This window comes from Babjeviella inositovora (assembly GCF_001661335.1).
Source record: "Babjeviella inositovora NRRL Y-12698 unplaced genomic scaffold BABINscaffold_8, whole genome shotgun sequence".
Taxonomy (NCBI): domain Eukaryota; kingdom Fungi; phylum Ascomycota; class Pichiomycetes; order Serinales; genus Babjeviella; species Babjeviella inositovora.
In genome coordinates this window covers 422,466-441,974 of record NW_017566845.1, presented here as the reverse complement: position 1 = coordinate 441,974, position 19,509 = coordinate 422,466, and the positions used below count along the sequence as shown (strand labels likewise).

General features: G+C 52.5%; 7 protein-coding genes across 7 annotated transcripts; 4 read left to right on the top strand and 3 right to left on the bottom strand.

Annotated features, from left to right (window-relative positions):
- Positions 1-35: 35 nt before the first annotated feature.
- Positions 36-1,535, top strand: BABINDRAFT_162183 (WD40 repeat domain-containing protein). Its single transcript, XM_019129216.1, has one exon. The coding sequence runs from the start codon at positions 203-205 to the stop codon at positions 1,424-1,426; it is 1,224 nt and encodes a 407-aa protein (XP_018984449.1). The 5' UTR covers positions 36-202; the 3' UTR covers positions 1,427-1,535.
- A 211-nt stretch (positions 1,536-1,746) lies between these two features.
- Positions 1,747-2,238, top strand: BABINDRAFT_19533 (Golgi transport complex subunit; the record flags this gene model as incomplete). Its single annotated transcript, XM_019131220.1, has 1 exon — positions 1,747-2,238. A coding segment is annotated over one exon (492 nt), but the record flags the coding sequence as incomplete, so codon positions are not given.
- Positions 2,239-5,109: 2,871 nt separating this feature from the next.
- MED16 (Med16p) lies at positions 5,110-6,550 on the bottom strand (the record flags this gene model as incomplete). Its single annotated transcript, XM_019129215.1, has 2 exons — positions 6,466-6,550; positions 5,110-6,208 (listed from the first exon to the last, which is right to left on the bottom strand). Coding segments are annotated over exons 1-2 (1,121 nt in total), but the record flags the coding sequence as incomplete, so codon positions are not given.
- A 467-nt stretch (positions 6,551-7,017) lies between these two features.
- GDH3 (glutamate dehydrogenase (NADP(+))) lies at positions 7,018-8,697 on the bottom strand. The gene has a single exon (XM_019129214.1). It carries the CDS (start codon positions 8,503-8,505, stop codon positions 7,153-7,155), a length of 1,353 nt encoding a protein of 450 aa, XP_018984446.1. The 5' UTR covers positions 8,506-8,697; the 3' UTR covers positions 7,018-7,152.
- Positions 8,698-11,662: 2,965 nt separating this feature from the next.
- On the top strand, positions 11,663-13,813 carry BABINDRAFT_19924 (phosphatidylinositol-3,5-bisphosphate 5-phosphatase; the record flags this gene model as incomplete). Its single annotated transcript, XM_019131230.1, has 1 exon — positions 11,663-13,813. A coding segment is annotated over one exon (2,151 nt), but the record flags the coding sequence as incomplete, so codon positions are not given.
- Positions 13,814-15,402: 1,589 nt separating this feature from the next.
- Positions 15,403-17,931, top strand: BABINDRAFT_22047 (uncharacterized protein; the record flags this gene model as incomplete). The annotated part of the gene is made up of 2 exons (XM_019131277.1): positions 15,403-16,056; positions 16,117-17,931. Coding segments are annotated over 2 exons (2,469 nt in total), but the record flags the coding sequence as incomplete, so codon positions are not given.
- Positions 17,932-18,644: 713 nt separating this feature from the next.
- Positions 18,645-19,484, bottom strand: ARD (Ardp; the record flags this gene model as incomplete). The annotated part of the gene is made up of 1 exon (XM_019130846.1): positions 18,645-19,484. One exon carries the CDS (start codon positions 19,482-19,484, stop codon positions 18,645-18,647), a length of 840 nt encoding a protein of 279 aa, XP_018984443.1.
- Between the last annotated feature and the right edge of the window lie 25 nt (positions 19,485-19,509).

Here is a 19,509-nt window from a genome sequence, read left to right as displayed (position 1 = left end):
ATAAAATTCAATGAGTTTACCGCTTATGATATATTTTAAGCCCCATCTGAGCACATGTGGATACTTCAATCTATCCTCAGACAATAGCTTGCCCTAAGCTTTTAGCCTGGGCTTTGTATCCTACCCCAGAATTTAACGTCCTGCGTAGAGCTGAAAAATATCCAGCGCTTACATTTCAACTCCCCACTTCTTCCCCCAAACCATGCCCGACCTATCAACTGGTGTACAAAATCTCGCCATCCACAATAAAATGAAGCACATTACAATTCAGTCGACTTTCACAAACGTCATTTCGGACGTTCGAAACGGCAGCGCTGACGATTCGTTCTGGGTCACCTTGGACGACACCAATGAAGAGCACACTGTCATGGTGGCGAAAGATCCCAAAAGCGGAGCGATTGTTTTCACATCTCACACAGCTGGTTTTGAACAGATTTCTGACCATATCTTTAAAGTCACGGTGGGAGGCTCTACATATAGACTTCAAACGCCCGCGCAAGCGCCTACGTGCGGTCCCTCTACCCCGTGCGAGCTCACCGCCTTGGATGTTGCGCCTAACGTGTACGCCACCGGTGACGTGCGCGGCTGCCTTACGCTCAACACTCAACCTCCGATCACTGTACCCGGCGCTCACCACGCAGATATCACCGATATGCGGTTTTTCCCATCCGGGCAGGTACTCCTCTCGGTAGGTGCGGACTTGTGCGCGCGGGTTTGGGCGCTCGACGGCACCAGTCCACGCACGCTCGTTGGCCACACCGCACGAATCACCGCGTGCGCCATGATTGGTCGCGGACGCAACGTGCTCACTGGATCCCGCGATGGGTCCATCCGCCTGTGGGAGTGCGGCTCCGGTGGGATGGTGCACGAGTTCCGCCGCATCCGCGACCTCGCGGACCCCGTCACGAGCATTGTGGTGGTTGCTGATCCAGCGGTCACTCCGGAAACTCCCCTCTCGAGTCAGGAGTTTGAGGTTCTGGGGAAGTATGTGTTTGGGGGCTACGAGTCTGGGATCATCCAGCAGTATAGCGTTGCAGACCGCAGTATGGGTGTTAGCTTCCTTAGCGTGGACCACTCGGCGGTTACGTGCCTCGCTGGGTCCACGACATACAGCGAACAGTACGTGCTCTTTGCAGGGTACGAGAACGGAATGGTACGGGTGTGGAGTTTGGGTGAGACCGCCCCATTGCAGTCGTTTAAGGTGTCTGATGAGCCGGTGACGAGCTTGAGCGTGGATATAGACTTGGTGGTTGCGGGTGGGATGGACAAGTTGGTGAGGTTTAGTTTGGAGGGGGCGTTGCGTGGTGAATGGGATGCCACGTGGTTGGTAGGTGCTGCCGATAGTGCGGTATTTAATAAGGTGAAGCAGGAAGGCGGGAGGGTGTACGCCGTGGGGAAGCACGGGGTGGTTGCCATTTACGCGTGAGAGCGAGTTGCATTGTACAAGCTTGAACTACCTGTTGATTAAAGTCATAAAAATAGTAATTATAATGGTCTGAATTTATATGCATTTCTGTATTTTTACTCCATTCTAGTAAAACCACGCTTTTTCTGAATCTTGTAGCCTCCCACTTTGATACGCTTAAGGTGTATATCCTATCGGCCACGGCCATACATCCTCATCATGCACGGTAGCATGTACAGTCACGTGACTCAAAATACATCCATCATGCAACATAACACGACGAGCTTCGGGCTTCCCTACCCCACCCTACTAATCTCCACTATTTCATCATGTCTGACTCTGAGGCCTTGCTGATGTTTTTTGAGGAGGACTTTGTGCCGCACGCGTATCTCGATGCGCTCTTTCAGGCGTCGCTCGACGAGTCGCCCGGAGCCGCGGCGACACCCGCGGGCTTGAAGATGCTTCAAGCAAAGAGCACCGCGTTGATCGCACACCTCGAGTTCTACTCCAACGAGTTGAACCGTGACTTGGAAACACAAATCTCGGGCTTGACCACCTCTGCAAGCTCTGTCATCTCCTACAACACCCAGGCTAATGACTTGGTCGGCACTACGCGCTTGGAGTACTACCTCGAGACCATGGCTAACGCTGTCTACACGCTCGGCGACAACATGGCGGAGGTTGCGCGCACAATCGCGGCATTGGGCGATGCATCCCACTCTGCCGCCGACACGGACGTGTTGCGCCAGATCACGCAGTTGCAGACCGCCAAGGCGAACATGTTGTGCGTACAAAATGTTTTTGCGGTGTTGCGCTCAATCGTGGCGGAAAACTTACCGGAGACTGTAGCTGCGCGCGTACCCACCAGCATCAAGGATAATACACGCCACGAGGCACTCACCGTTGCGCGCGTCAACGAGGCGATGAATGCACTCGAGCAATCGGTCGCGCAACAATTGGCAAGCGCCGTGGACCCTGCCGCGGTGGCGCAAGTAGTGGCCCAGATTAACATGATTTTGGACGTCGAACACGTGTTTGACGGGTTCGATGCAAACGGGTTGAGCGGGAGCTTCCGTGGGTTTATTGGCACATTGAAGCATTTAAAGGGGAGGTATGTGAAATCATAAGGGTTCCAAGGGCGCTACCGAGGAGCCAAGGGGAAACCAAAAAGCAAAAATGGATATCTTTGTAACCGGCATTTTTTTTCTGGACGACCACAGGCGGTTAGTTGAGCCACGAAGCAGTCTAACTGATCTGATCCGTGCCTGTATCTGAATTGAATCGCTTGCGCCTACGTCCACGTTACTGCTTCATTCCATGGAATGAAATAAATAGACTAGAAATGGTAACGTTTGAAGCACGTACTAATATACTTACATGGGTTTGCTGATAATATGATAGTTTATTGCAGATCAACATCACTATTTGGGTCTTTAATTAACTGTAATGCCCTTGGTCATAAAGTCGAATCTAAGCTGTATGTGGATTCGTCATAAATACGGCGCGGTATTGCGGCCATTTGCCTGAGCTCTCTGGTCTTGAATGGTTTGTAGACAGAATTCCATGCTTACTGAGGGTTGATGCTCACCGAAGGAAAACTAAAGATTAACCCAGCAACTCCCACACACACAATTCCGGTGATGCGCAATCGTCCAAAAGTTCAAACTCGCGTACTTTTCCGCGTATAAAAACGTATCCTTCACCGCAGAACATGTTCCGCATCGCACACACTTTCGGAGCCGTGCGTCCCCAATAAGCATCGTCTTGCGGAGACTATCGTACTGCGCCGACCCGTCAGCCCCTGTTTTCGCACCCACGGTCAAGCCTAACCAGCGCACGTCGTAGAAGAATAAGCTGACCAAGTTTACCTTGGGTTTTAGCTGAATTTGATAGTTAGTCATCAACGTTAGCAAGAGTGAGCGGTCAGAGTTGGTGAAGGACGACCGGTGTTCGAACATCTGGAACGGCACGCGGCCCTGAAGCACCAAGGTCAGCTCGAGGGCCAAAGCACTGAAGCTGGGCGGGCCGGCAACCACAACATTGCCACCCGAAGTCTGTGCCTTCATGGACAGTTCCCATGAGCGAATGAGCTTGTCCACGCCCGTGAGGAACAACTCAAAGCGATCAATAGGAACGGGGCTGCTCGTAATGATATCCTTCAAGCGCGTGCTGGACTCCACGATGGATTGTGGCACATCCACGTGCGCGGCCTCGGCCGCGAGCTTCTTGAGCGTCTCATAGAGTCGCTTGATGCCCACGATACAGTAGAGGAGCAATGCACGTGGGATTTTGCCGAGGAGGAGAGGCGCCGCAATGGAGGAGCTGAGGAGCTTTTGCTGGCGGCGGTATGCGTCCTCCTCATGGAGCGCGCGTGTGTCTACCCGGGACAGGAGGTCGAGCATGTCCTGGTTGATCAAGATAATCAAGTCCATACCCCAGCGCACTATCCCGAGCACCGACGCAAAGTGTTCCGCGCGGAAGTTGTACTCGAGCGCCGTCTCCGCCGTGCTGGATGGCACCACCTTCTTCTGAACCTTGTGGTACTGCTGGTACACGGACTTGAGCGTAAGCATGAGCCCGAACGACACCATCCGCAACGTGAGCAACGCCTCCGCCACGTGCACACTCACGTCCTCGCCACTGAACGGGTTACGCCCGATGGCCGACTGCAAACTCAAGAGCTTCTGCAACGGCGGGCTCGTGAGAAGACGCTCAATCTGGTCACGGTTGTAGTCCAACGAAAAGTTGATCGCCTTGTGAGCCTCCTTGAGGAGCGAAAGGATAAAGTTGTCCGCGAGTTCAGTCTTGGTGGCGAGCGGGATCTGCTCGAGTGCGGTAAGTGTTGCGGTGAGCGCGGCGATTTCGTGCTTGATGACCGCAAGCATGTCATCAGAGTATAATGATGAGAAACACGCGGCAGAGTAGCGGTAGGCAAGGGCAACAACAGTACTGAGCATAGACTCGTTGATAAAACTAACCTGAGCGAGTTCTGACGAGGTTGGCGAAAAGTCATCTCCCGAGAAAGACACATTACTCGTGAGATTTGAAAAGTTAGGGTCAGACAGATTTGAAACCCTATCACTCACGAAACTAGAGGTAACTCCCTCGTCACGACTCGTCTGGTTCGTCTGGCTTGTGAGCCTGGCTGGAATACACTTTCTCACCGCACACTGATACACCAAACCTCCCTCGCCCATCGCTATGTATCCACAGAGATTTGGTGAAAGAAGCATCACCAATGGCGCAAACACCGGCGGGGGGAGCTTGTACCCCACGTCGAAGATCGAAAAGATTGTCGATGGGAGCAAACGTGGCTCCTCCTCGTCCACAACCGATGCGTGCACGCGCTTCTGCGTGCGTCGGTTGACAAGATCCACCTCACCGCTAGCGTAGGTGATCGCGACGTATGTATCGTGTGAGCACGCACCAATAGAGAGCACACGCTGTGCGGTGCGGAGCATCTCCTTAAGCACAAGCGACGCACCGGCCGCAGCTGCCGCGCTGGTGCCGCGCCGCTCGCCAAGGCCAAGAAACGCGGCGTGAAGCGTGAGTGGCTGGTCACTGAGCTGGTAGCGATGGATGGCTGTGCACCCGTCGTGCTCAAACGCGAGCAAAAGGTCGAGCTCAGTGTCGGAGTTGTAGTTCGGCGAGATAAGCTCGATGTGGGTGAGCGTCGCGGGCGAGCCATCCGCGTTACGCGTGTCGTCACGTGTGAGTACCTTCTCACGGAGGATCCGCGTAACGGTGAGTGCAGGCAGCGGCAGTTTTTTGTCGTCGGGCGTCTGGTACGCGGGGCTCTTGAGTTGGTTGACGGACGACGTCACAAGATAGCCCCAGTTGACGGTTACACGATAGAGGCGCACCTCACGCGTCTGGTTACTGAATGTCGCAACAATGATCAGGCCGTCGCGCTGAAACCCGATGGCCGTGTGGCTGAGCCAGTGGTCCGTGCTAGCCGCATCCAATGCGCGCGTCATCCGATGGTAGTCGAGTCCGTGTTCGCCCTGGTACCACAACACTACCTCGCCGTTGCGTCGCACCGCGAGGCACGCCTGCTTGTTGGGTACCGGGTGCATAGGCCCGTGTGCCTTGTACTGCTGTACCCCGTACGTGTACGCGTAGTTGGGCACGGGTATTTCGGTCTCGACTGCGAGTCCTGTTGACCGCGCGGCCTCCGTGCGGATCTGCGCATTTAACGATGCGGCCACGTTGTAGCTCATGGCGTCGGCCGTGGTTTCCATACGTACCGCGGGGTGACACGCAATGATGGGCTTGTCCAAGTTCAACCATTTGAACGCAATGACCTTAGATGGAGAGTCTTCCAAGTAGCGCTGGACGTAGCTGCCCAAGGGGGCACGCACGGCGGGCGTGGCCGCGCTCTGTTGGAGCACCAAGTCGAAGCTGTTGTTGGTGGTAGTTACAAGCGCCGCCTGTGCGGCTGTATCCTGGTAGATGATCTCAAGGCGGTTGTACGACGACGAGCTGTAGCCAGGTTGCGTAAGGTTGCGCTCGGCACCCGCAATGAGCATGGTCATGTTACCGTGCACGTCGATGGCTGCGAGGTCCGTCCCGGAAAGACTCCAGCTTAAGACATCCAAACGTGGAAACGCCTCAGCACGGGGTTCCGCACGGGGTTCTGGACTGGCGTGTTGGCCAGGTGCACGCACCACAAGGTTTTGGGGCGGGGCAAGCTGCCAGGTTTCACCGGGAGCCGTTTCGAGGTATGTGAGGCAGAGATTGTGCGCGGTGCCGTGCTCTTGTGGCACGTACGCCACGAAGCCGTGTTTCGACCAGGAAATGGTACTATAGGTTAGTAGTGAATGGGAGTGCCAATACAAAACATTGGAAACATAGTATGGGAGATCGCACTCTTGGGGCGACCTCTAGGCGGCAAAAAAAAAAAGGAGGTAGCTCGCATGGCCGACTCCACTTGACAAGAATTGGCACGCCTTATCTTTGGATGAGCTCTTTTTATAGAAGCTGCCGTGATATGACACATAAGAAGATGCAACCGCGTAGCGTAAACCCCCAAAACCGATTGAAATAAAGGTCATACATACCGTTGTGGAGAGCCATCGCGGGGCGCCAATATCGATGGCATGGTTCTTGATGCAAATGAATGAGGGTAAACTAAGCCGTAGGTTCTTGGGGACTTATTATATTACAAAAAGGACGATGGCACAGTAGCAAACCCCCGCTGGAGCTCCATAGTGTAGCGTCTAAATTTACCCAAGCGGTTCGCAGCGGAGTTGGCATACATTGGATCTGAAAAGTGGACGTGCACGACCTTCTCGGAATGTGAGTTGAAAGGGTGCAATGGGCAGGGGATATTATAAAAGAATGATTGGTGAGAAATTGATATACATTATGATTTCATCATAAATTGTCGAAGTTGAGAGGTTGAATTCTCACAACCTTTGAATAAGTCGAATTTGGAATTATTTTTTCGTTACAAGGTTGTAACAAATTCTGAAATACAGCTCCGGTGCGTGCATGTAAGGCTTATCCTTACAATCTAGAACCCCCACTTATGGACGAAGCCTGGGGGCTTTATGGCGAGAGCAACGCTCTTTTGGTGGAACTTTCCAGTCCATACTCGATATTCCTAAATCTTTTAAAGCCAAACGTTATTATGTATCAAACACCAATATATGAAAGGAAAACTAAATAGAACAGAAAACGAAAACATGCAAAAAAACATCACCAGGATAGTAAAACAAAAATTAGTATAACGGGATCCCGGAGATTTAGAAGCAGTCACCCTGGGCGAACATGGCGTCGGCAACCTTGAGGAAACCAGCAATGTTAGCACCCTTCAACAAGGATGGCAAGCCTTCCTCTGGGGCATACTTAACAGCAGTGTCGTAACAGTTGTTGAAGCAGTTAACCATAATTTCCTTCAACTTAAAGTCAACTTCATCGTCGGTCCAGGAGACTCTCTGGGAGTTCTGGGCCATTTCCAAACCAGAGACGGCAACCCCACCACAGTTGGCGGCCTTACCTGGGGCATACCAGACACCATTGGCGCGGTGAGCCTCGAAGACATCAATAGCAGCGGCTTCAGAGCCCATGTTAGACCCTTCGGCAATGAACTTACAGCCGGCAGCGACCAAGGCCTCAGCTTCCTCGGCAGAGACTTCATTCTGGGTAGCGCATGGCAAGGCAATGTCGATCTGGCCGACGTGGACCCATGGACGAGCTTCGGCAATGTACTTCACCTGCTTGCCAGAGAAAGCTGGAGCCGAGGCAATGATTTCTTCCAAAGACTTGAACTTCAACTTGGCTTCGCCGACAGCGGCGATCTGCTCTGGGGTAACACCGTCCTGAACGATGATGGTACCCTTGGAGTCAGACAAGGAAACAACGGTGGAGCCCAATTCAATGGCCTTCAATGCGGCGTACTGAGCGACGTTACCGGAACCGGAAACGGCAACTCTCTTGCCCTTGAAGGATTCCTTGCCCTTGGAGGCAAGCTCAATCATCTTTTCGACGTAGTAGATCAAACCGAAACCAGTAGCCTCGGTTCTGATCAAAGAACCACCCCAGGACAAGCCCTTACCGGTCAAAATCCCGGCAAACTCGTTCTGCATCTGCTTGTAGGCACCGAACATGAAGCCGATTTCACGACCACCGGTACCAATGTCACCGGCTGGCACATCAGTGTCCTTACCGATGTATCTGGCCAACTGTCTCATGAAGGCGATACAGAATCTTCTGATTTCGGAATCCGAACGGCCCTTAGGGTTGAAGTCGGAACCACCCTTACCACCACCCATGGACAAGCCGGTCAAGGCGTTCTTGAAGATCTGTTCGAAACCCAAGAACTTCAAGATGGACAAGTTGACGGATGGGTGCAATCTCAAACCACCCTTGAATGGACCCAAGGCGGAGTTGAACTGCACACGGTAACCGGTGTTGACTTCCAACTCACCTTTGTCGTTCTCCCAGGTCACACGGAACTGGAAGACACGTTCTGGGATGGAGACCACTGGGATCACCTTCTTGTACTGAGGGTGTTGTTGGAACAAGGTGGAGTCTTCCAAGGTGGAGACCAATTCGTTGTAGGCTTGCTGGAATTCAGGTTCTTGTGGCTGGACCATATTGTATGTTTTATTTATGTGTTTGTATGTGAGAGAAGAAGCTGAACCTCGAATAAACCGACGGATCCAACGACGTTTAAATATTCTTTCCCGGCCAGAGCCCCGCAGCTTCCTGCTTCACCCAAAGATGGTGTGAAATTTCTTTTTCCTGTATGTAAAAACGGATTATGTACGCCAGGAAATCATGTCCCGAGGCCGCAAGATGCCCGACCGTCAAGAATGCTACATGAGCGGTTAAGGTCTTCGATTACGCACGGGATGCCAGGGACAGCCAGATTAGGCTTATCTTGACGCTCTTTAGCCGTCGTATAGCCGGTGCCATGCAGGTCGGAAAGGCAAAGTCGGGCTGTTGCATAGCATAATAAACACGTGACTCGGAAAGACCGGAGATGAGAGTGAAGACCCTCGAAACCGGCGTCCTCTTCCACGGTTATCGGGCGTGCACTGCATGCGGTGCGGGCACGTCCCCGCGCAATCGTGTTGTTCGGCGCTCCCGGCCAATCACAGGTATATACATGATTATGCACCCTTAACGCGCCACCTGATGTTACCAGCACTTTACTGGGCTGACCGGTAACAACTCTAAAACCGCTAACCGGCGTCGGTGCGCTCCGGTATCAACCCTTTTCCCACGCAACCTCCCATTAGTCCATTACTCGCCGATATCCGCAACCAGTCACGTGTGGCCTACCAATAGTATTCCCGGAAGACATTCTCCGCTGGTGAAGTAACCAAACGGCCGCACTCCGTCATGCCAGACCACGTTATGACTGGTGGTGTCGGGAGTTTAGCATGCAGCAATATTCTACGCGACTCGTGGCCAGACCGGGTATTTGCAAATGGAAGGGGCCAAAACCCAGGTTTTTTTTTCCGCAGTGAGTAAGTCCATCCGTGCATGAGGAAAGACTCACGGACGTTTCCGCGAAAGAAGCCAATTTTCCGGGAGGCCAGTCAAGCGGTGGGTACAACTTTTTCGCATGTGCAACACCGGCGAGCGGCTGACGATAAGCTCGCGATATCTTATCAAGGTTTAGTGCGCCCAATCCGCTCAAGGAGATCACCGTATATTCCACGCCGTCTTAGGGTAAATCTTGGCCTGTTAGTGGGTCTATAGGATCGGATAAGCCACCCCATGGGCTCGGCAGTGAACCGGCATTATTATCACACCAGTTGAAAGCTTGCTGTCGGATTGGCGTTTTTTTTTTTTTTTTTTTTTTTTCATTGCCGTAGCGGAGCGAAGTCGGAGTATGGGGCACATGGAAGGCTGCGGGATGCTTGTAAACTAAGTAATGCGGTAGAAAGAAGTGAAAATTTACAAGCGGTTGCAGGGCCAGTCTCCTAAGAACAGCAGGTATGTACGATAACTAATCGCCACCTTCTCCGTGTCTTAACATGCGGGGCAAGTCAGCGGAGTTCGGAAACGCCTTGTCACTGTCTCATGGCATATTGCTTCCTTGAGTTTCTTGATACTCCGAAAATTGCTGTGAGCATCGAAATTTTTCAGCGGGGTAGACGGGACGTAAAGGAGCATATGTACAGGCTGACAATTCAAAAGTTAGTGTTGCCGGTACGAGGACGAACGGCGTGAAATGTATCAGGAGATCCACTATGTCATGGTTTGTGTCATCTGCGTCTGTTTAATTACTAAAGTAGCCTTCCATGGCATGGTCACTTAGCCTTCCTTGATTGTAGTGGATGGGATATAGAAGAAATAGTAAGCCCCCAAGAAATTGGGCCTAGTATCCATTCATTGGTGAAGGGATTTGTAACTGGACGCCGGGAAACATACCACACATTGCCAAGGAACATCATTTGCGACAGTGACAGAGACCATGGTACTCTGAGGCGAAAGTAGGACAATAATCCGGTGAAATGTTAAGCACGGGAAAGGTTTCCATATATATGCGAGAGGCCGGTACTTGAGTTCCCGAATGCGTATTGTCAATCCGAATTGGTGTTCTCTCGGATAAACACTCACGGGTGAACTATTGCTCATTGAGAGCTCGGGAGAGCGGAACTTGTTAACGGCGAAGCTTAGATAACGACGTATAGAGGCTATCCGTGTTTCTCGAGGAAATCGTTCATGGTGACGCCTGGCACCTAGAGTTCATGCACATGCTGTGTAAGTTGAGCCACAAGTTGAGTCCACAGTATCTTGGGGAGCGATTAAATACAGAGATTACACGGGGGTTGGTTCCCTTTACCGTATTTGAGGACATAGGTTCTGAATAAAAGGATTGAAGCTAAGATCAGGCTGGTATGTAAAAACATCGATGGGTTTCTATCATACACTAACATTTCTCTGCATTTAAATTTATTACAATTCATTCATTCCGGTTTTCGAGGCCAACGCCATTTGCGAGATAAATATATAAAATCAAAAGAAATGATCTAAAATCATGACCTCAAGATTGGTTTCAGTGTTATTAACATATATTCTGAATATATTTACTAGCTATAACCAGTTTTATGCACTTCAAACCCGTTTGTTTAATGAAACACATGTTATATATAGATACGTACACACTTCCCGACTAACAGGCATAATTGTCAATAGTTATATAAAAGCTTCCCCATATATATATCATTTTGTATATACCTGTATCAGCAATGCCATTGTCGTGGTTATTGATACAGCGTTGAGTGGCGTTCCCCCCTAAACGTATATCGGTGGCGGTGCACCTGCGCCGCACTCAGTGATTTATTTACACGCCGATAAGCCTTGCAAGTTGATCTGTTATCAACCGTCTACATCAGCCATTCTTTATCCACCAGTCACTCTAACACTCAACTGAATATACCCATGTCACAGGACGTTATAGATCAGACGATAGAGGCCAGCCTGCAATACCCCTACGTTGTTGATCCTGACGCACCGGAGCCACACGCGGGGCCTGACCACACTGCTGAAATGGAAATGAGCGAAGTGTTTGATCCGGAAGAGCCTTCCCCTGTTTCCCCTGAAGATTTTCTGGGTATTATAGAAGAACCCCCGTTTTCCCCAGTGGCCGTCCCGTTTGCCCCTGAATTTCCTGTTTTTGACCCAGAAAGTCCTCCCCTTTCCCCAGAAAGTCCCCCTCTTTTCCCAGAAGTTGTTACGCCCGCTTCCCATAACAACACAGAAGACGCAGAGTCGGGGATTCCCGCTTTTGACTCCTCGGATGCCTCCTCCAGCGAATCGGAAACCCACCGCGAAACTCCCAACTACAACAATAAAAAGATCGTCTTGCAGCGGTTCACGGTCTACAACTCGATGCACACGATGTACGTCATCGGCAGCAATAGCCGCGAAAACCTCTTCCGGATCATGGAGATTGGCAAGGCCCAGAACGGTGCTCTCACGATCCTTGAGGACACCAATTTCTTTTACACGCGCAAAGACGTGATTGATTTGATCGGCGAGCTCAACAAGTCGGTGCAGGGCGGAGTCCACCGCGTGGGCCACGGCCACGGACTCCTCGGGCTTATTCGCTTCACCAAGGGCTACTACCTTTCGCTCATTACCAAATGCTCGCAGGTGGCAATCCTCGGGGGGCACTACGTGTACCACATTGACGAAACGCAGTTGATCCCTGTGGACTTTCTCTACAGCAAACCGCGGAAGCATTCGGACGAGGAGCGCCTCTTGGCAATCTTCCGCAACCTCGACCTCGGCAAAACATTCTACTTTTCCTACACATACGATATCACCAACTCGCTCCAGACGATCTGCGTACGCGAAAAAATGCGCGCGATGGCACACGCTGCGCGAGACGCTGCACGCGACGACGCACCGTTCGCCCACAACGAGCGGTTTGTGTGGAACGCGCACCTCCTCTCGCCCGTGTTTGCGAGCGTGGACGACCCTGCGCGCGTCCACGACTGGTTCCAGCCGATGATCCATGGGTTTGTAGACCAGGCAAACATCTCCATTTTCGGACGCAAAGTGTACATCACGTTGATCGCGCGGCGGTCGCACCACTTCGCGGGCGCACGGTTCTTGAAGCGTGGCGTTAACTCACGTGGCGACGTCGCAAACGAGGTCGAGACCGAGCAGATCGTGTGCGACCAGCTCCACACATCTTTCCACGACCCAAAATACGGCTTCTACAACAACCCGCGGTTCACAAGCTTCGTCCAGCACCGTGGCTCGATTCCCCTCTTCTGGACCCAGGACATGCTGAAGCTCCCCAAGCCGCCGATAGAGGTGAATCTATCAGACCCCTTCTACCGGAGCGCCGCGTTGCACTTCAATAACTTGTTCCAGCGCTATGGCGCGCCGGTGTTGATTCTCAACTTGATCAAGACGAAGGAGAAGATGCCGCGCGAGAGCAAGCTCTTTGGCGAGTTTGTCAAATGCATTGGGTACCTCAACCAGTTCCTTCCGCTGACCGCAAAGCTCAAACACACGTCGTTGGACATGTCGCGGGTGTCCAAAAAGGGTGGAGACGTGATCACGCCGTTGGAAGCCATCGCGGAAAAGAGTATAAGGACCACGGGGTTCTTCCACAACGGAATTTCTTTGGAGCGGACCAGTCTCCAGAAGGGGATCAACCGTACCAACTGCATTGACTGTCTCGACCGCACGAACGCTGCGGAGTTCATCATCGGGAAGAACGCGCTCAGCTACCAGTTGTACACACTCGGGTTCATCGCCGCGCCAAAGTTGCCATACGACAGCGATGTGGTCAACATTCTCACGGAAATGTTCCACGATCACGGTGACACGATAGCGCTCCAGTATGGGGGGTCACACTTGGTCAACACCATGGATTCGTACCGTAAAATCAACCAGTGGTCGTCGCATACGCGCGACTACATCAACTCGATCAAGCGCATCTACAGCAACAGTTTTATGGACTCACTCCGCCAGGAGGCCATCAACTTGTTTTTGGGAAACTATGTGTATGAGGTGGGCAAGACCAAGTTATGGGAGTTGGCTAACGACTTCTGGTTGCACAACGACAGCGTTTGGATGAGCAAAAACTTCCGCACGCGCAACTCCTACATCCACTGGTACAACGAGCGGTATTTAGAGGAAGCAGGCACCGTATTCGCCCTCTGCAACTCCGGAAAACACTGCATTAAGACGCGCAGTGATACCGACGCAGACTCCGCGCGGCTCCTGGTTCCAATGCTCGAGCCGTACCCAGGCTACATCAACACCTGGTGGAATGAGACCTATGTGCCCCGTAACTTCACATCCATGGAGGATGTGTATCAGTTCAACATGAACTCTACCGCGCGGTACTTTCCCACGCAGATGACCGAGTCGTTCGAGTTTGACTTTTCGCCGTTTGAGACGCGAAAGCCGGAGTTGCAGAACGAGCTGGTAAGTGGACTGAATGGATCGACGAGTGGATATCGTACAACGAAGGAGCTCCGCTCCCGGAACAACCCCCACCCGATGAATGACCCCTCCGGTGATAGACTATACGATCGACCCCAAAAGCGAGGCGTTTCCGGCCAGTTGTATGTGATCTCCGAAGGGGCCACTCCTGTCCCAAGTGTGAAGTCCCCGGTAACGGTCCTGCCGGTGAGAGGTCACCAGCGGGGCAGCTCGCTCTACTCTATTCTTGCGACCGCCACCAAGAACACGCTCGGGACCAAGAAAGTGTCCAACCCCAGCATTAGCGAGAAAGAGGATCCGGCGGCCACGGTGCCATCTCGCCCGCAGAGCGTGATTCCCGAGAAAGAGCCCCGTCCCGCTAGCCACCCCCAGATTTCTCTGTCGCAGGCCAAAATCACCCACTTCTTGCGGGGACGCATGGAGAGATACTTCTCCAGCGGTGCCAACGAGCAGGCCCAAACGCCCTCGTCCGAAAAGACCTTGGATGTGCAGGCGAACCCAAACACGTTGGCGGACCAGTTGAGCTTGGGAGAGTACGAGCGGCGCTACACCGATCTCAGCTCTTTGTCTGTAGCCGCTAAAGACGCGGCTGTGTATCGCGACTTTCTTAATCTCGGCCAAAAGTCTATTCCCATCTACACTGACGATACTATACCATCGCTGGTGGAGTCCAGCGTGTTTGATAATTGCTTCGCGGTCCCCACCGTGAGCGAAGCTGACAAGGAGATCTACGATTACTACAGGCGCATCAGTGACATGGACACCACGCCATTCCGGGGATTGGTAGATATCCATTCGGGTGATACGTTCACGGAGGAAGAGGATGTGATGCGGTTTCACCGAAAAGATGGGTACTTTTAGAAGGAGATAGTAAGACAAGTGATATGGGGTTCAAAGCTGACTTATAACGGGACATTTGCGGATATGGGCGACCAGAGAAAGGGTTAGAGTTGTTCTGTATAGGTAGAGCAATAACTAGGTGTTTTCTAAGAGATATATTGGAAGAACTAGCCAGAGTGGGGTCATAACCAATTATACTGACACTCTAATTTTCCATCGATGGCTCTACTAATCCGAAATGGTTTCCGGGTCCGTTGGACTATAACATCCGGTGCAACCTATAAACAAAGCTATTGTCGAAAATTGGTCCGAGTTATATGTTTAAAATTCGAGGAATCGATAGATATTTTATATCTATTATTCAAATACCCAATTATAGAAGAGTCCCCTTACTCCCAATATTAATCCAGATTCCACGTGACAGCAGCTACGACTTTGGCACTCCAAACGACAAAGCCCAAAATATTGGCCAAGTGGTTAGGATCTAAATCCATAAAATATTAACCTGTATCAATTTTACCTTTTTGAAATGCCAACAATATCCTAGTTTTGATTGATTTTATGGCATAGCTCAGCCTGGTTCCACTTCTCCAACTTGAAAAACCAAATGCGGAAATCTCTGTTCAGCCGCACGGAAATCTTTGACCATTAAAATATCTCCATCTTCATGGCAGGTTTTATTTGACCACCCAGGTGACCATATAATCCTTCCCATGTCCCAGGAGGTTCCCTTAGCGCTAGTCAACCATTTTCTCCCGGAGGCATACAACCTCCACCTCACGCTCGTCGCGACCAAGCCCAATTTCACAGGGAAGCTCGTGGCACACTTCGCGCGCAACAGCCTCTACGTGTACGACGAGCCCGAGCCCGTGGTGCTCCAGTTGCACGCGCACAACTTGGTGATTACCAGTGCAGTCGCCGCGTGTGACGGACTCACGGACCGCGCGCAGGTCACCTATGACAAGGCGGCGCAGATCGCAACGTTGACGCTCCCTAGCGTGTTCAGCGCGCTCCCCGCATTCAACATGACCCTTGACTACATTGGCAAGACCAATCAGATCGGTACCTACCAGGATCCCACCCATGGTGTGTTCAAAACCAACTACTTGGACTCCAAGACCGGGCGCGCGTCCAACGCGATCATTGCGACGCACACGCAGCCCGTGTTCGCCCGCACCATATTCCCGTGCATCGACGAGGTCAACTACAAGCAACCAATCACTTTAACCGTGACAACCGATGCACGTTTCCAGGTCATTTCCAATACCGGAGTACGCGACACGGTAGTCGCGGCAGACGGCCTCACCAAGACCGTGTCATTTAAGCGGACCCCACCAATAGCGACCACCGTGTTTGGCCTTGTCGCGGGTGACTTGGAGTATGTGGAGACGCTCGTGGAAATGCCCGCGACTCCCCAAACGACTAAAGATACACCTCCTGAGTCCATACTTCCGAAACTTTTCACTTCGGTGGACGCACGTCCCTCCACCCTTCCGGTGCGTGTGTATACACTTGTGGGAGAACTGGCGGCTGCAACGTACGCGTTGTCCGTGGCGGCAGCCGTATTGCCAAAGCTCGTAGAGATGTTCCAACAGCCGTATCCTCTTGACAAGCTCGACTTTGTAGCGTTGCCGTTCTTGTCGGACGGCGCGATGGAAAACTGGGGCTGCGTGACGGTGCAGGCGCAACATCTTCTCACACATGACGCCACGCACAAGGCCATTCGCGACATTGTGGCGCACGAGCTCGTGCACCAGTGGATGGGCAATATGGTATCGTTCGACTCGTGGGGAGACTTGTGGTTGAACGAGGCGTTCGCAACGTGGCTCGGCACACAGGTCTTGGGTACGGACGACACGTACAACTGGCTGCTGCGCATGCACGAAATGGAAGCTTTGATGGACCACGACGCGCGCCCGGACGCGCGCTCCATCCACCAGAGTCGCTGTGTGCACAGCGTCCATACCACACACGACGCATTGGACCCACACGCGTACCAGCGCGGCATCTACGCGTTACGCATGCTCGCCAACTTGATGCAGCGTGGCGTTTCCGACGACTGCTCGGTGATGATGCGCGGTGTTTCCAAGTTTTTGGCGGCCAACCGCTTCAAGTCTGTCAAACTGACAGACTTGTGGACCGCATTGCACCCAATGTGCGGCGACGATGTCCTCGCGTTGATGCACACCGCGACACGCGTCCCGGGGCTCCCCGTGGTGCACGTGGCGGTGCAGGAGGACAAGGTGGTTGCGGAGCAGCACCGCTTCCTCGGGGACTATTCCGCGGAGGAGTTGGACTTGGAGGACGTGCCATACTATCTTCCGTTGAACGTACGCTTGCACGACGGTAGTGTGGTGAACTGGGCGCTCAGCGACCGCAAGACGGTGTTGGACGTGCGTGCGGAGGACATCGCGACGTTCAACACGAACCGCACGGGCTACTACCGTGTGCGATACACGCGCGCACTCTGTGGCCCCGTCACACAGGCTATCGCGTGCGGCATGCTCAGCATCGCAGACTTAATCGCGCTCGCCAGTGATTGCTCCACCTATATTGGCTGGCGCTTCCAGACCGCAGACGATTTGTGGATGTTCATGAGCGTGGTAAATGCGATGGCCGCACCAGACCACGTGCTCTGCTGGTCCGCCTTGAACATTGCCTTGAGTTCTGTGCAAGAGCTCCACAAGTCGTTGCGCCAGTTTGGGGGGAGCGAGGTTTTGGCCGCGTTTAACCGGTGGGTAGCCGACTTTACCGATAAAATGCACGCGAAAATCAACTGGAACACGGCTTACGACTTATCAGACTCCAGGGAGGTGTACACGGACGAGTTAGAGGCGCGCAGTGCGTTGATGCTTATGGGCATGAAGAGCGAAAAGTACCAGGCGGTAGCCCAAGGTCTCTACAAAAACCTTGTCCACGGACCCGACAGATCCGTTCCGCGCCAGTTATTGGCTGCAACCATTGGCGTGACATGCCACACCGCTTCCACGACGGAATACAACCATATCGTTGCGATGATTAAGTCTGCGGTAGATGTCGCACCGCACACCAACGCGTCCGTGCACGAGGTGCAAACAGCCGTGCTTTCGTGCATGGGATACGCTGCGCGCGACGAGCTTGTTACCGCGACGCTCGACTTTGTCGCGGCACACATCGATGCCACTCTCATCGAGCTCGCGCTTGTGGGGCTCCAGTCGGGCGGCTCCAAAGCCTGGCACAGAGTTTGGGACTGGTTTGTCTCGCACTACGACGAATGGACAGTGACAGCCCCGGACACCGTGAAAGCGCTTACGGCGATTGTGTTCTATATTGCAGACTCCGACACCACGTTGCGCGCGCGGAAGGACGCTTTTATCGCCGACAAGTCCAAGTCTCCAAAGCTCGGGTTGGCGGCGTTGGTGGAGACATTGATCGAAGAGAATAAGATTTCCCAAAAGATGATTGAGTTTCAAGCGGACTTGGTGGTGTGGTTGAAGAATGTGCCGACGTTTTAGCCGCAACATGGCATACAGAGGGGCTGTAGAGGATGGAATAAAAAGATGGTGTAAATGCTTTATGAGCATGATGCTTCACTATATTTCTTCACCATGTAGCCTATAGCGGTGTGGAATCTCCCGTTCCGTGGAAAGGCATTTACGCCTCCTACATTGCCTCCATACCCGGGTCGACCGTGTTGCAAACATTTAGAGTATTTTTAAAGCTTGAGAGAACTGGCATGTACCGCCCTATCCAATGAATCCTAGTCCAAGACACCACCGTTTTGTCATGCCTTCCACTATTCCAAAGCAAGTCGTTATCTATGCCATTGCATTGAAACTCAGCCCAGACCAGTACGGTAAACCCCAGGAGTATATAAAGAGTGCATACGAAAATGCATTATAAACGTGAGAATATAATATCAATTAGGAAATCATTAAAATAGATAACAGAAATGGGCATTTCCAAACTTTTACATTGGGTGCGAATGGGATTACCAACATTCATAGCCACCGTCCACAACCATGTTGAGCCCAGTGGTGTAAGAGGAGGCAGAGTCGGAAGCCAAGTACAAAACGGAACCGACAAACTCTTTTGGCGCGGCCATTCTCTTCTGAGGGATTCTGGACACCCAGGCGTCCTGCAAGGTGGAGGAATCGGCGATAACGTGCTTGGTCAATGGGGTCAAGATGTAGCCCGGGGACAAGCAGTTGACCCTGATGTTGTACGGGGCCCATTCACAGGCCAAAGACTTGGTCAAATGGATGACCCCAGCCTTGGACATGTTGTACATAGTCTGGCACTGTGGGGTGTTCACAATAGAGCCGGACATGGAGCCAATTAAAATGATGGAACCAGACAATTTGGCAGCAATCAAAGGTCTGGCGAAGGACTGTGACACATACAAAGAGCCCAAACCGTTCACCTTCATCAAGTTTTCAGCGTTGGCGGCGGGGTAGCTCTCAGCTGGGTAGTTTTCACAGTACCCCGCGGTGTTGACCATAACGGTAGAGAGTTTACCGTGGGTAGCGTTAATTGCAGTGAAGGTTTCTTCCACATTGGCGGCATCACCAATGTTGCAGACCCAGGCAGTGACCTTTGGCACGGCCTCTGGCTTAAGCCCCAACTTATCAACGCCCCACTGGGACAACTGGATGGCCGCTTCATCGATTCTCTGTTGGTTCGTGTCGATAAGAGCAATCTCCGCCCCCTGGGAGAGAAGGCCCCTGGAAAGGAAGGAGGCCAATCCCCCAGAACCACCGGTAATGACCGCAACCTTGCCGTCGAGGCGGTAGGACGGAACAACGTTGCTTAAGGAAAATTCAGAGGACATGCGGGGACGTGAGATGGATGGAGGA

Bases quoted from the DNA above. Each gene is read 5' to 3' on its own strand.
- BABINDRAFT_162183 (XM_019129216.1), top strand. From the start codon at position 203: ATGCCCGACCTATCAACTGGTGTACAAAATCTCGCCATCCACAATAAA.
- GDH3 (XM_019129214.1), bottom strand. From the start codon at position 8,505: ATGGTCCAGCCACAAGAACCTGAATTCCAGCAAGCCTACAACGAATTG.